General features: G+C 40.8%; 1 protein-coding gene across 1 annotated transcript; it reads right to left on the bottom strand.

Annotated features, from left to right (window-relative positions):
• Positions 1-38: 38 nt before the first annotated feature.
• LOC309714467 (alanine aminotransferase 2-like) lies at positions 39-15122 on the bottom strand. Its single transcript, XM_082546959.1, has 12 exons — positions 14972-15122; positions 14697-14885; positions 9163-9252; positions 8487-8595; positions 8179-8312; positions 7547-7790; positions 7265-7344; positions 6916-7052; positions 6248-6422; positions 4372-4527; positions 4185-4297; positions 39-529 (listed from the first exon to the last, which is right to left on the bottom strand). The coding sequence occupies exons 2-12, from the start codon at positions 14841-14843 to the stop codon at positions 439-441; spliced, it is 1476 nt and encodes a 491-aa protein (XP_082403085.1). The 5' UTR covers positions 14844-14885; positions 14972-15122; the 3' UTR covers positions 39-438.
• Positions 15123-15559: the final 437 nt, after the last annotated feature.

The following is a 15559-nucleotide window of genomic DNA, read 5'->3' as shown; positions in this document are numbered from 1 at the left end:
GAATGTGTTGCAAATATAGGAACAGGCACTGCACGCAGTTTCAGAAAACAAGTGTTTGGTTTTAATTACATTTAAGAACAATTAAAACAATTACTAATACAATTGGCTACATTCTGAGACATGTGAACAGCCCAGAGAGTACGCCTCAACGTGGCAGGGGCATAAAACAACGGTTAGTTAATCAAGTAATCCCTTAAAATGAATTGGCAGGAGAGGGATGCACCAGCAGAGTAAGAAACTGCAGAGACAATCAGTACTATCATCAGTTTGAACATTAAAAACCTGCAGGGCAATACTTTAAGAAAGTGCATCATGTAGTAAAACTTATTGACATCATCTTCATGTGCTGTACCAACATGAACGGGGCTTCTGCCTCAGTCACGTAAAGGTACTTAATGATACTGGCACTGAACAGTTGGTTCTTGAGATGTGGGACCATTAAGAAAACTCTTGTGTGAAGCGCAACTGGAACTCCCGGATCTTCTGCAGTACCACCTTCAGCTTCTCAGTTGGCGGCAGGATGGTCATTCTGGACGGAGAAAAGGTGGGTTCAGATTAATGATAAAGGTATCGGTAGAGGTGCTGTAAAACTGGAAATCAGATTTACGTAATAGAAGGACGGTGCAAACAATCAGGCTTTATCCAATACAGCTTTTTGTTTTTGGATCAAGGAGTATTTGCTAAATACTGTTGGCCACCAGTGCTACCCCTCAGCCTCCTAGTAGAGGTGCAGGTGTAGTATGCATTTGAAAATCCTAGTTCACGTTCATCTTCAGTTATCATGTTCAGAAACCTTGTGTCCACACTGCCTGCCCTGCCTGTGTGGCAGGGTGAGGATAACACCTCATCAGCTTCATACAGCTGAGAGGTAAAAACTGCAATGAATTACGCTTTTTTTTCAACATGTTTTACAAACTACATTATTTTATTTTGACTAGTTTGTTTTCATATAAATGCACACTTTGCTTAGACTTAAACCTGTGTGACTGTAAACTGACACAAGGTGTCACCGCTGAGCCATAAATTAGTAAGGTAAAACTTTCTCCATAGTTAAATCAAAATGTTTACATTATGAACTGACTGAGCAGGTACTGACTAGTTAGCTGCAGATTCGGATTGAGTTTCAGAGTGCCAGCTGCCTCTGTGCAGCACAACTGAAATTCACAGTTAGATGAGTGATAAGCTTATGAGGCACGTGTCACCGCACGCACAAGTGAGCCACAAAGTGAACAGGATCACAAACTCTCCTGAAGTCATGAAGTGTGTGTGTTTGATATTGTAAGATAGAGAAGTTTAACTTCTCAAACTTCAGGATGGAAGGGAGACAAATAGAAGAGCAGCAGGGCAAAGGAGTAATAAAACCCAAACTTAGGTGTATTTAGATTCAGACAATTCAGCATAATGTTAGTGCAGGGCAGTAGGAGAGTTGAAAAGTTCATATTTAAAGAAAACTGTTCATGTCACAAGAGAACTTGTGATCGAGTGGAATTGGATTTGGGGATAAGCAGAGGGTGTTAGTGGGAGCACATATGCAAACAAGATGGAAATACTGGCACAGAAAGAAACGTAATGCAACATCAGAATAAACAGATATAAGTGGTCTCATGTCTCATTCTCTCTTGTTGGTGAATATATATCAATATGACTTAAAAATGAATGCAAAGTGAAATGTCCTTTTGTTTTAGTTTACACCTGAAAAGTTTCAACTCTGAATGTGGACAGCAGGGGGCGGTAGTTACGTTTGACTAGTACAAAAATTACCTCCTAATCACTTTACCTTGACCTTGATGAAAAAATGTCATGATGTCAAGGAAAGGTGTAAAATTGATAAGAAATTTGATAAGTGCGTAGAGAATGAAACCGCATTAAAACACAACCGAATCAAACTAGACTAACGTCACACTGGGTGCTGTGGGGTTTAAACCAATCCACACGTTTTTACCCCACCGATTTAGTTAGGTCATATAAATGAGAACTGATGAAAATTACTACTTCATTACAAAGGTTGGAATTTTTTAGAAAAACAAAGACATAGGGTCAGTATTCTGAGAGTACTTTAAGTTATCTAATAAAATATCAGTATCTGGTGTCCCTGTATTGATACAATATTGCCACACAAAATATCACCACTGCATCAATTTCCCCCCCTCACCCCTAGTTTATACAGTGGAAAGGTTTGTAATAACGCAGAGCTTCTCTGCATAAACCCTGAACACCACCTCAGTCTCAGCCAACGGGACCTCACACAGAGCCCGGGAATTTGTATCAGAGACTTTGTCCTTTCATGAAAACCACTGATTCCTTTTCAGCCTCTGCTTGAACTACATTGCTGTTTTCACAAAGAAACACATACTTAAGATGATCTCGCTTTATCTTTAAATAACTTTCGTGAGTGCATGAGTGAGGTCAAGAAATGGCTGTTGGCAAATACTCTTATTCTCAATGAAAAAAAGACTGAAATCATGATTTTTGGCAGTAATGCCCTTCGCGCCAAACTTCAAGATGCCTTTGGCTTTCTTACTAGTTCTTTCTCTGATACTGTCAGGAATCTGGGTGTCTTGTTTGACAGCTCCTTTAAACTTGATAAACAGGTATCTGCTGTTGTCAGATCTAGTTTTTATCAGCTTCGTCTCATCTCCAGGGCCAGACACTATATCCCGTATAATGACTTAGAAAAGCTCATTCATGCTTTTGTAACGTCAAGACTAGATTACTGTAACTCACTCTATTCTGGTCTCCATGCTACCCTTCTACATAGATTACAGACAGTTCAGAATGCTGCGGCACGTATTCTAACTAAAACCAAGAAGTTTGACCATATTACTCCGGTTCTTGCTGAGCTGCATTGGCTGCCTATCAAACACCGTATTCAATTTAAAATTTTGCTGCTTACTTTTAAAATTATCAATAATACTGCACCAACCTATCTTAAGGAACTTTTAAACCCTTATGTCCCTGCCAGGGCTTTAAGGTCATCCTCGCAGTTATTGTTAGTTCAGCCCAGATCTCGGTTGAAATCTAGAGGCGATCAGTCGTTTGCCTTTGCTGCACCTGAGTTATGGAACAGCCTCCCGATTGGCATTCGGGAGTCTGATTCTATTCTTTCTTTTAAAGCACGCCTTAAAACTTATCTTTTTGAACTTGCCTTTTCTACCCGTTAAATGCTGACTGTTAACTGCGACCTATTGCATTAACTTTTTACTATTCCTTTATTCTTGGTGTTCTCTATCATGCGGCACTGGGTCTGCTATAATCTATGTGCTGCAGTCCATTTTATTAGTGGCTTTCTACTGTGAACATTGTCTGCTGTTCTTATTATATTTGATATTAATCCTCTTAACTGTATTATTTTATTGTTTTTCTGTAAAGCACTTTGGTATGCCTAGGCTTTTAATGTGCTCTATAAATAAAGGTTGTTGTTGTTGTTGTTGTTAAGGCCTGCGTTTACACTGTGTTATTTTGGTCCGACTCCCTCCTTCACTGGGTCTGCTGGCTTTTGAGCCACAAATCTGCTCTGCTCTGGGCACAATGCTGGTTATTATTGAAATGAACTGGCTGTGTATGTAAATTAGTACACCGTTAGTAGATGATCCTGTGATTGCGGCATCAAGCTAATTTGCCTCGCTTAGTAAATGTCCCTCATAGCCAAACAATGAAATAAATCTAAATAAATAAATAAAGTGTATTATTATTTTTTTAAGTTTTACTGCTGCAGAGTGTAAATAACTCCTCATCAACTCCTTTTCTAGGATTTCTATGACTGAAAATTCCCTCCATCTAGCTCTTATCCCATATTTTTTTTTATTAATTCATGATCATTCAAAAGACCCCCCCCCCACCACCACCCCAGAAATGAACGTAAATCATACAGACACACTTTAATTATTATTGCTCACAAGTTAGATTTAAAGAGCTTACACAAATCTACATTTTTTATGCAGGGCAACAAACTGACAAGAAGGAGATTTAGTAGTTCAACTGTGGGTTTAACAGGCTTGTGTTTTTCATAATATATCAGTATTTTGTGCTACAGAAGATAATAAAGGAAACACTGGAGCTCTTTTGCTCAGATAATTCCAACAGCTCTTCCATCCATATACTTCCAGGTCACTTCTCTCACTTTGAAATCTTTCTAAGCAAAAACTATTTGAACATACTCAGCGTGTGAATTTAGCCATACTGACCTGAAGTGGTAGGTTCCCTCTCTCTGACCAAAGCCACTTCCTGGTACCAGGCAGATTCCCTCCTCATCTAACAGCCTCATACAATAGAACATGTCTGGAACCAGGCCCAACTCCTGCACACACACACACCTTATTTATAAGCAAAATTGCCTGCACACAAGGGATGCAGTGGGTGTATCGAGCAGACCTTGGCTTTGTCAATGGCCTTCTGAGGTAGAGTGATGCGAGGGAAGGTGTACATGGCTCCCTGGACTGGGTTACAGGTGATACCAGGCACTGTGTTGAAGATCTGCTCTGTTAGCCGGGCCTTCTCGGCCAGAGCTGATAGCACTGCCGTCCGCTCCTGGAGGGAAAACAAAAGGTAAAACTGTCAGCATTATATGAGTGAAAGCCGTTTAAAATAAAATACAATGCTACTATGTCAGCCCATGTTCACATGATACTATGTACTGTTTTAACTTTGGCGTTCATTTGCCAGGTTTTGGTGAAGTACCAACTATGATTATTTTGTATTCTGCATAAAATAGTAAGGAAAGATACTGGGTAGACAAAAACATGTATATCTGGTTTCAATGTGTAATTCAGGACGTAGGCTTTGAATCTAACACAAACAATCGTTTGTTTACCAGCCCCATTGTGGCCAATGGTGGCATACCTGTATGTAGCCATACATTCACTACACAATAATTGAAGATCAGACTTTCCCACAGCTAAAACTCGCAGCTACACACTGCAACAACAAAGACAACTGAAGGTTTGCACTAGCTATGAGCACATTAATGATGATCAAGCTGTCTTTCAAGTCCTCACTGAACACATCGAGTTAATTACTCACAAAGCAGGCTGGAAAAACCAACCTAAGAGAACCTCTGTGACATTGACTTCTCTAAAAGCTACTCGGAGTCAGGTGTACCAAGTAAGGAGATTAGATTGGAAGTGTGAGTTGCAGTAGAGGCCTTCCCAGCAAATAAAGCAACTCAAAGTGTGGTTGTGAAAGTCTGTGCCTAAGAAAGACCAGTGTGAACCGAACCTTGATTACAACAAGGTTTAAAGCATTACAGATCTCCGAAAGTTAGAAAACGGTTACAAAAGCCTTCGCAAACACCTGGGTGTAATGTTCACTTTATATTTTTACGAACTGCATACAAGGAAGGTAATTCAAGACTGCTGCTAATCTCCCAGAAAAGGGTACTGAAAGATCACGCCAAGAGCACAGAGCGCAGTCTTGAAATGGGCGAAAACATAACTAAGTGTAATTCAAAAAAAGGTATGAAGCAATTTCTGCACCTTGCTAGAAGACAACAGACTAAATAAAATGTCAATGGACAACATGAAAGAAACTACTGCTTTTCAAAAATAATGAGTTTTCAAAATATAATATTAATGTTCTATAAAACTTTTAGACAGCAAACACATCACACTAACACCAAAAGTTCATCTTAACTCTGGATCATGAAGCATGGAGCAGAATGGTTACAGGACATTTTGCTATCTCAGAACATGAATCCCTTGGACTCACTGATGAAACAATAAAAATTTTTTACAGGCGCCTCTCGGGGCAGTAGTCCATGACACATCCAAGGGTTATGTAATGCATAAAGACAGTAACCAAAAGTCCAACATAAGTAAATCAACAACAGTGGAAAATAATTGAAAAAGATGGAGCAGCTGAGACGAAGTAACCAGAACAGGGCAACTCAATCCGGACACCACAAATACTGATGTAATAGCAGGAGTGTTTTTTAAGGAATGATTCAAAAACCTTTCTCATCATTGTTTAAGTCTCACAAACAGCTAAAGAGAACATCTGTGGGAGTTACCAGTTTGCATACTTGTTTAGTCAGATTGTGGTCATCTATAATTGAGACTTAATGAAGACCAGACCACAATGAGTAGAAATCCAGAAGATGTGAAACAAAACAGCTCTGATTGTATGTTCAAATTTCAAAACCTGATCTGACCGAGTGCCACCTGAGAACTTTATCAAACCTAACACAGCTTTTGTGTGTAGATTAGGTGAGGCGATGTTTGCACTAGTTAATTCTGTTTGCATACACTCAGACCTTCATAAAAGTGGCATAAGAGGGCTCATCAGGCTGTGGGGGGTTCACCACGAGATCCAGTAGGGCCTGTCCGGGGACTGGTGGACACAGACGCACAGACACTAGTTTTATGAGTTGGGCTTTCACTTCAGGGTCCAAGTTGATGACCTCCATGTATCCTCCACGGAATCCACACCTAGAAAACAAACAGAGACAAGGAAGGTAAAGTTTGCTCTAACTGAAGGAGATGTACACGTCAACAAAGATTAACAACTCCAAGGACCATTTTCAGCTGCCCTGTGGGGTTTTCGTGCTTGTTTATTGGTTTTAGTTGAGGTGCATTACTAATAAGCATCTGTAAAACTCAACCATAAACCCCCAATGAAAACGTGAAGTAATTATGTTGAGTAAAATGCAGCTGAAATATATAAAATCAAAGGTTTATTTATTCAAACAATGAATCATTAAGAGAATATGCTTTGTATAACCAGAAAAGCAATCAAGTCAATTTCACTTAATTAGATACTAATAAATGTAAAATTTTACATTGTGTATATGTAACAAAATTCTTTTTTTAGTGTATTTTAATCTTGTTTACTGCTTCCACTCATATTTACTGGCTTTCACTTTATTTTCTTTATATTTATGGCGTGTGCATGTGTGTGGCTGTATCTGTGTGAGATACTCACTCTCCCATGTAACATTTGGAGGTGGAGTGGAACGAAGCCATTTCCACTGTGTTTGAGTACTCCGGTCCCATCTCAAACAGAACTTTCTTAAAAGAGTGAAACTGGCAGCCCTCTGCGTATACATTATCCTGGTAGACCTAAAAAAATAAAATAAACATGGCTTTATTAACATTAATAACACTTCATTATATTATAAACATCAAAGACATTTTTCTCACACCCTTTTGGTGTATATGATAAAATATTAGCAAAGTAAAAGAAACAACTGCTGCAGTGCAGTAAGTTTGAAAGAAACCTTTAAAGCGTAAAAGTTTGCACTCGGACACAAAACAGAATGTGAAATACGTACTTCATCGGCCATGAGGAAGAGATGTTCCTCTTTAGCAAATCGGATCACATCTTCGATGCACTGCCTGCTCTGGACCTGACCTGTCACACAGGGCAGAGAGTTTGATAATTAGGAGAAGTGTGTGAAGACAGAGAGAATAAACTAAATGTCTTTGAAGTCTTAACTGTCCAAGATCAAATATTATTGTTAACTAGGTTTGGTTTTGGTCCACACATACACAACAAGACTCTAAAACATCAGCAGCTTCTTAACGTCACATGGAGAAACTGCAAAGAGGTGTACCAGTGGGGTTTCCGGGGTTGATGATGCAGAGGACACGAGGATTGCAGTGCTCCCTCGCGGCACTGAGCGCTCTCCTGAGCTCTGTGATGTTCAGACTCCAACAGTTGTCTTCGTCCAGGTAGTAATTTATCTGGACAGCGCCCAGGTCTGCCAGGGCAGCTGAGTACAGAGGGTACTGGGGGATGGAGATCATCACTCCTGTTCGGTCACGACCCTCCCCACACACCAGCAACTTCAATATGGTCTTGGATTGGAAGGTGTAAAGAGAAAAAGGAGGAGAGTGGAGTGTTGTTATTATGGAGACTATGTATGGACTGTTGGGTTGATTGTGTACATTAAAAAGAAGAGTACAAACAATCAATTTTGTTGGGAGACAAACTTTAACACCTACATAGAAACATATTGGGGAAAAACAAGTTTCATACTGCAGGATCTTTAGTGCAGGAGTTAGGGTATTTTAAGGTCATTCAGCAGCCTGATTGGGTTGCAAAAAAGTGAGACAGACAAAGGTCTGTGGGTGGAGTAGTATTAGAGATGTACAAAGTACAGATAAGTATATATTTAACAAAAGCTGACTAAAGCACCTGTCCTCAGTTGCCATTTGTACAGCAGCAAAGTGAGTCAGCACATACCACAATGGCATCGCTGGCCCCAGTGGAGAGGTAGATGTTGTCGGGGTTGGAGGGGATGCCACCGTCTCTTTTCTCGATGTAGCGCGCCACATCCTGACGGATGCACTCGATCCCCTGGCTAGCACTGTAGGCCCCTAATGATATGACAATGAACTTTGTTTAACAAGTAACATATTTAGTTGACCAGTTAACACAGAGATCAGACTGTCCAAATTAATGATTGATAAGCAGACAAATAGACGTAGATGCTAGTGCTGAAGGACTGGGACAGAGAATGTGGTTGGTGTAGTGAGGGGGAGTTGTCTAACCTATACTGTGGCCTCCGCAGGCCTCAAGAATGCGCCGTGCTCTTTGCTTGGCATCCTCAGGAAACTTGCTATCTTCCAACAGTGCTGGATAAGAGCAGAGAGCCAAGACCTGAGAGGAAAAGAACAAAAATCACTACATGTCCCACAACTGTGACCACTGTGACTTATTCAATCTGTAATTATTTGCAAAGTTAAGCATTTATTGTTCATGTTTTTTAATTTTAAATCCAATATCAAAAGTTACACTAAAATGCCACCATTAAGCTTCTATTTGAGTACTTTTATCTTAGTGCTGAAAGTACTGTGTATATGACATAGACATCTATGGCTTTTGGGCATCTGGGGGAAACCCAGAGGCCCAAGAAGAACATGGAAGCTTCATATGGTTTAAACTGAGAACCTTCTTGCTGTGAGGTGACAGTGCTAGCCACTGCACCACCATGCTACACCAGTTTCATAATATATGACCTAAATTGCAAGACTAACAAGGAGCTGGCCACTAAATATTTCTTCGGCGGGAATGTGTTGCTTCAACATTATTTCATATGTGGCTTTAGGGTTGTTTTGGGTTTTCTGTCATACAGTTTTGTTTCCTTCTGTAATTATGAGTCCGTCCTACTTAGCAAAAACACAAGCATTAACAGATTGTAAGCTTTAACCAAGAGAGTGGTCTAACCTGTCTGAAAAATGTAATTGGTTTCTGACCCATAGCGTGGGCGTCACCTATGTTGGCCTTGATGACTTCTGTGAAAGGTTTCTTCGCTCCCTGGAACAAAACAGAGAAAGGTACCTGATATCAGTGACTGAACAAAGTGTGAAAAAAAAAACGTTTGCATTGTTAATTCTAGGAACATATGCTCACCAAACAAGTTTGGACGTGTAAAAAAGGAGTAAGTGAGGAGGAAACAAGTGAGCAAAGGTAAAGCAGAAACGTTACTGTTTTCCCTGTCTTTTTCTCCGTTCCTTCTTTTGACATCCAACATCAATCATGGTTAAAATGATTATGGTTATTACATCATAACTGACATCTGGAGAAGAGCAGATGAGAAGCATACCCGGCATAAGAGACTCTTTGTAGGGAGAGATTAAAACAAAGACTCATAGGAAGCAGGATTGAGAATTGCAAAGTAACTCCAAGAGGTACATCACAAATCACCTTTGCTGTGCTCCTAATCTGAGCAACCTCAGGTTATAGCGTACAAGCATATAACTGATTACTACACATAAAATCTCAAACTACTAAATAATAAAGTCTGTATGAGAACGGGATCACCATTTCAACACGATCACAAGAGAAGGTTTTCTTTCTGACAAGCATATACATGACAGACATTTAGGCTACCTTCACACTGCAGGTCTTAATGCTCAATTCCAATTTTTTGATCAAATCCGATTTTTTTGTCTGCTTGTTCGCACTACAAATAAAATGCCTCCCTAGTGTGAACGCTCAAAGCGGCCGACATGCCCAAAAGAAGATGTCACACACAACGCGCTCTGTTTTACACCCAGAGCAAACAATATTGTTTGACTGATGGCCCTTAATATAAAGACTTCGGACTTTACGTTTCCCAATTTTTGCTTTAAGTAATGTAAATAACCTAATAATTATCCTTATTGCTGTTTTAGAGAGGAGCGGTGCTTCAAAGGATAGTTGCAGGTTTCTGTCAGAATCTGCAGATTATACAGTACAAATAAAATGTTCACGTTGTCTTCCCAACAGTTTCACTGACATCTACACTGGATGGCCAGGAAGCATTCGCGATGTCTTCTCCGGCGCTGATAATTGGCGTCTGTCTTGTGTCAGTGACGTAAAAGACGGATTTAATGCGACGTGACCGTTCAAACAGCAGTCGCTTTCTAAAACATCAGATATGTATCGGATTCAGTACCACATACGAAAGTGACCCAGATCGGATTTGAAAATATCGGATTTGTGCCATTCACACTGTCATACCATGATCGGATATGGGTCAAAAAAATCGGATTTGATGCGCTTTCGCCTGCAGTGTGAACGTAGCCTTAGTCACCAGTCCTGAGCGCTAGCATTTCTTTGCCCTTTAAGCACTGGTATTGTCATGTAATCCTTTAAAGCAATAAAAGCTTGTACTTGCTGACACCATAAGAGTAGAAAGCAAGCCAAGCATGAATTATGTTTTTTTTATGTTTACTTCCACCCAAGCATGTTTAACAGAGCCACGGGTTCAAATGTACAGGCTACACTTGTCTCAGGAGCTGTAAGAATACATGTAATCATTAATGAACACACTAATGTCATGGAATTTACAACTGCAGTTAAAGTCAGTCACCTTGTTCTTTGATATTATTAGGCTTATCTTCTTTTTTCATGTGCAATGTTTGCTTTTGGTTACGGTTTTAGCTGCAGTGCCTTTAACTTTTAAGCAGTGTTGTATTTTTCATTTTCCCTATTTGGTTTGCACTTCTTTTGAAAATTTTGAGGTTATCGGGAGTCAGATCATGGTGGCAGCAGACCAAGAAGGATATTCTAGAGGCCCTTACCCCTAGCAACACTTTCCATTTGCTCCTGGGGGATTCTGAGGCATTCCCAGGCCTGATGAGATAATCTCTCAAATCAGAAGTCCTTGTATTCATCTCACATAGAGCTTTTTGTCCCCTCATAAACCTCACATGGATCTTCTCACCATTAGAAGTTTTTGTTTTACAAAGGCTCTGGTACAGACTGTAGTTTGGGCTGCAGCGCAAAAGTGCTGGCCTGGAAGGGCACAGTCCTGCTGCCAGGGCTACCAGACACACAAAAACGTCATTTGCTATTGTTGATGTTGGGGTTTCACTCACAAATTGCAGGCTGAATCCAATTATAAGACACTCTTGAGTCCTCTTCATTTCATTCCTCTATTTATCCAAACCATTTTCTGCTTCTGTCCACCTCATTGTCCACCTTCATTTTATTTGAACCCTTCCTCGTCAACTATTTCACCTAACCAAATTATGCACACGCTGGTCTGGAGCCCATTTGTCTATTTACTGATCACAACATGCACCACCCTTTGCTGTTAATTAGAGGAGGACATGTGATAACAGATGTCCTCTGTTACTTTGGACAGCCTGGGCCAGTCATAAAACTAAAGTGAAAACTGTACTAAGCCTTCACTGAAGGTTTGTCTGAAATACAATTAGAAAACTGCAAATCCCCAGTTTGTATTGCATTGTGATATAAACACAACTACATAGTACATCCACACTTCACTCAAAGGGGGAAGTGGTATATCCTTTTTCATAACTGTGGGTAAGAGGCAGGGTACATCCAGTCACCAAACCATCAAGAGAGACAACCACACATTCTCATTTGACGCCTATAGCCAATTTAGAAATCCATTTAACCTGAGAAGCATTTGTTTGGACTATGGGAGGAAGTCATGCAAGCACAGAGTGAACATGCAGTACACAAAAAGGCCCCAGCGTACCAGGAGGCTCAGCCCAGGAATGTTCTTGTCGTGAGGCGACAGTATCCGTGCACTGCTGTGTGGCCATTTAACTTTACCAAACACTTCCACAAGTGGCCTTTAATTAGCATTTCAGGCAAGGATACAACATTTTATTATCTAGTAATACAATAAAAAAAAACAACAACACAAAGAACATAAAAAGAAAAAAATCCACAGAGCAGTTCCAGAAGTACATCGGAGCTTACTGCACCCTGTTTATGTAAACTGTCTTTGTGGTTCTGAAATTCAGGACATGCTGTTCTCATTCTACTGGCTCGCACCAATTCTTGCACCTCCCAAAAAATCTTGGGAACTTGTTTTGTTTTCTGCAGAACTGCAGCCACTGTCTATTCTGAAACCTGCCTCAGATGGGTTCTACACGGCTTTTCCTATATGTAATTCCTTACCTCAAGAGATTTTGGACTTTCACCAGTGAAAGGCTTCAGGTTTGAACATATTAACCATTTATAAGATAATTAAGACAAAACAGAAGATTTCTGTTAACCAAAATTACCAAAAGGATAATTTTAATCTATGAAAATGATTGGGCATTGTTTTTATCATGATGAAATAATGTTACGTTTCACTACATTTCTAAATAGCTACAGAAAGAAAACAAAAATTGCTGGTAAACTCAACCCAACATTCATTTTGGGTCTTATTTACTTCTTAACATTCACCAAAATAAGTGGACTATATTGTGGTAATATACACCTTACCTTACTGTAGTTTAAGTTGTCCTTTGGGTTAAACAACTACATACACACAACAAACAAACTGCTGTTTACATTATTCTTGCCATGATTCACTGTGCTCTACATGACAAAACAGCAAGCAACCTGCCTCTAAGTTCAACTGAAAGTATTTTCCTTGAAACCAAGTCACTATTAGTCATTTTTGTGTCCTTGAATAATATCAAGAGCAAGCTTTCAAATGTCCTTTGAGTTAGGATTTTGTCAGATAAGAGCTTGATTGGAATCTAAGTAACGGGATGCAGCACTTTTCCTTTTTAGCCCCCATTCTCGAGCAACAAAGAGACTGCTGTTCTCCGGGTAGAATAGGAGCCAGTTGGTTCCCCGGCTCGCTGCTCCGTTTCTCCTGCTCAGTCAGCACCAGGTGAATATTACGCAGACCAGACCTGCAGACCAGGCCAAGAAAGCCTGTGGGACAACAGGCCTGACAGTCATCGTGAATGTTATTTCACTTACAACAGCTGTAGTTTGGACTCTTTGTTCTCTATGCTTAACTGTGCTAGAGTAACTGGAACATGGTTCATTCAAGCTATAACTAAGGCAAAGTGGAAAATAACCTTGTTGCTTTAATCATGTGGTTTATCAAAGTAAATTTTACTGAAATGCACTCAATGTTCATTTCAGTAAAAGAAAATTAAAGAACTGTTTACAGTAATAGATGGGCTCTTTTCCCCCGTTCTACTGGTGTATTGTCACCCTTTTATTATGACAGGAAGTGAAGAACTGCCAGAAGCTTAGGTTCATGCTTGAATTAGCACTGTGGGCACTGTTCTGCCAGATGTCTGGGTCATTATCACACAGACGCACACACGCATAATATCTGCTGAGTTGTCAGTAAGTGTTCCAGTTAAAAGATTTGACAGGAAGCTCACCAATAGATGACCAGTCAACTTTGTCATGACTTCTGGGAAAAGTTTTTTTTTGCAGGATTTGCTTTGGCTTCAATAAGCAAAGAAGAACAATTTGACAACCAGAGAAGTGAGGCCACATTTCACCAGAACTGGGGGGGGGGGCTGCTTGTTATAAGGCTCCTTGCACAGAAAGGCCTCTGAGGCTGCTGGGCCTCACAGCTGCAGCTCAGTTCAATGAAACCTCTCCCCCGCGTGCAGAAGGGAGGTGGGTAAACCCAGAAAGAAACAAAGGAGGACAGAGAGTGCACCCTCTCCTCTTATGTAATAACCCTTTGTATTATACACATCCTTTTGGATCCTTTGGCCGCCTCTGGCAAGATGAGAGCAAAGTGTACTCAAAGAAGGCCAGAGCCGTCCCCGCAGGCTCATCACGTGTCTCGTGAAGAGGACATAACTGCAGAGCCGAGGGTTGCGTTACAGCTTTCAAAAGACAGCTTGTTCAGCCTAGCTGTACTTCCTAAGGGGAGCACAGTAAATCAATATTGCCCTGTTGAATGTAAGACGAGCAGAGGGCGACAAGCTCATTGTGGCGCATGCAAACATTTTGAATGCTGACCTGCCCTGAATGTCCTGCTTCCACTCCCTGAGCCAGTCAGCAAAAGTCAAGCATCTCATGCACAAAGCCTGCCCTGAATTATTATTTTGTAACTGTATCAGGAGGAAACAGAGTCGAAAAATTACACTTTTTACTTACTGAGTGCCAAAATCTAATATGAGGCAATCTTAATAATTTCTGGGCTTATATATAATGGGGGTATTTCCAACAGGTGTGACCTATGACTGTGTAGAGTTAGATTCCAGCTGTTTAATAGTTTCAACAGCTGGGTATGTACATAACTGCATAACCGTGTCTTCCCCTTGGCTAAAACAAACAAAAACAACAACAAACAATTAAAAAAAACACGGGAAATATGATTTAACACTTAAAAAAAAACACGTTAGAACCCGCACTTTAAAGCACATAGCTTTAAATTAACAAGCCATTCTTTTGAAACCCAATTCCCTCCTGAGTGCCACCTCAGCGATACTCTTAACTCAGTTCGCGCTTTTCTCCTGCTTTGTCCAACTTTGGCTCCACTTTACCTCCTTCAGCTCCTTCTCTATCTGCACCGCCCGCTGGACGATGGGTCCGCGGACCGCGTACTCCACCCGCTTAACGTTGGGGTTCATGCTGTCCAAAGTCAGCACCCTGCCCCGGTGCGAGACCCCGTTCACTCCCTGCTGGGACATGTTTGTTATGTCACGAGCGCACCGTTGAAGCTGAAGCGTTATCTAAAAGATGAAAAAGAAAGAAAAGAAGTTCAGCAATTAGACGCTCCTAGCTGCACGGGGAGCAGATAAAGTATATCAGCAGTTACCAGTTGTTCAGCGGTGATATTGTCAGAAAAGTTTCCGTGTTTGCTTTCCCTTCAAGCCCCTTTCCTTTAAGCTTCAACTGACACACGAGCCTCTGCACCCTGGGTGTTTGTATTCCCCCCCCAGGGCCGCCCCGTGCTGCCCCGCCTTCGCGCGCTGTCGTTTGCGATTGGCTGGATTTTCCTAACCGTGACTGACGTCAGCGTCTAACGCTGCTGACTGGCGCCGTGTCATACTGCAAATTTTGTTATCGATCCGATACCAAGTGAATATGGTGCAGGTCCTGCCGATACCAATACCAATACTTTTAACCTATAAAGGCAGCTTATGTAGGGGAGTGACAGTGTGTTGTGTGACAGTGACATTTTAATGATTACAAAGTTTTTGTGATTTCCACTTTCCACAAAAATTGGTTATTTAAAAAAATATTTTTTGAGACTGAGCTTGCAAAGAAAAGCGTCTGGACTTCTTTAAGTTGCTTGAAGACGTTTCACCTCTCATCCGAGAAGCTTCTTCAGTTCTAAGGTCAAATGGTGGGGAGTCCCAGATTTAAACCTAGTGGGAGTAACCCCCCACAGAGGGACAAAGGA

This window comes from Aulonocara stuartgranti, assembly GCF_965226115.1.
Source record: "Aulonocara stuartgranti genome assembly, chromosome: 9".
NCBI lineage: Eukaryota > Metazoa > Chordata > Actinopteri > Cichliformes > Cichlidae > Aulonocara > Aulonocara stuartgranti.
This window is presented reverse-complemented; position numbering and strand designations above follow the sequence as displayed.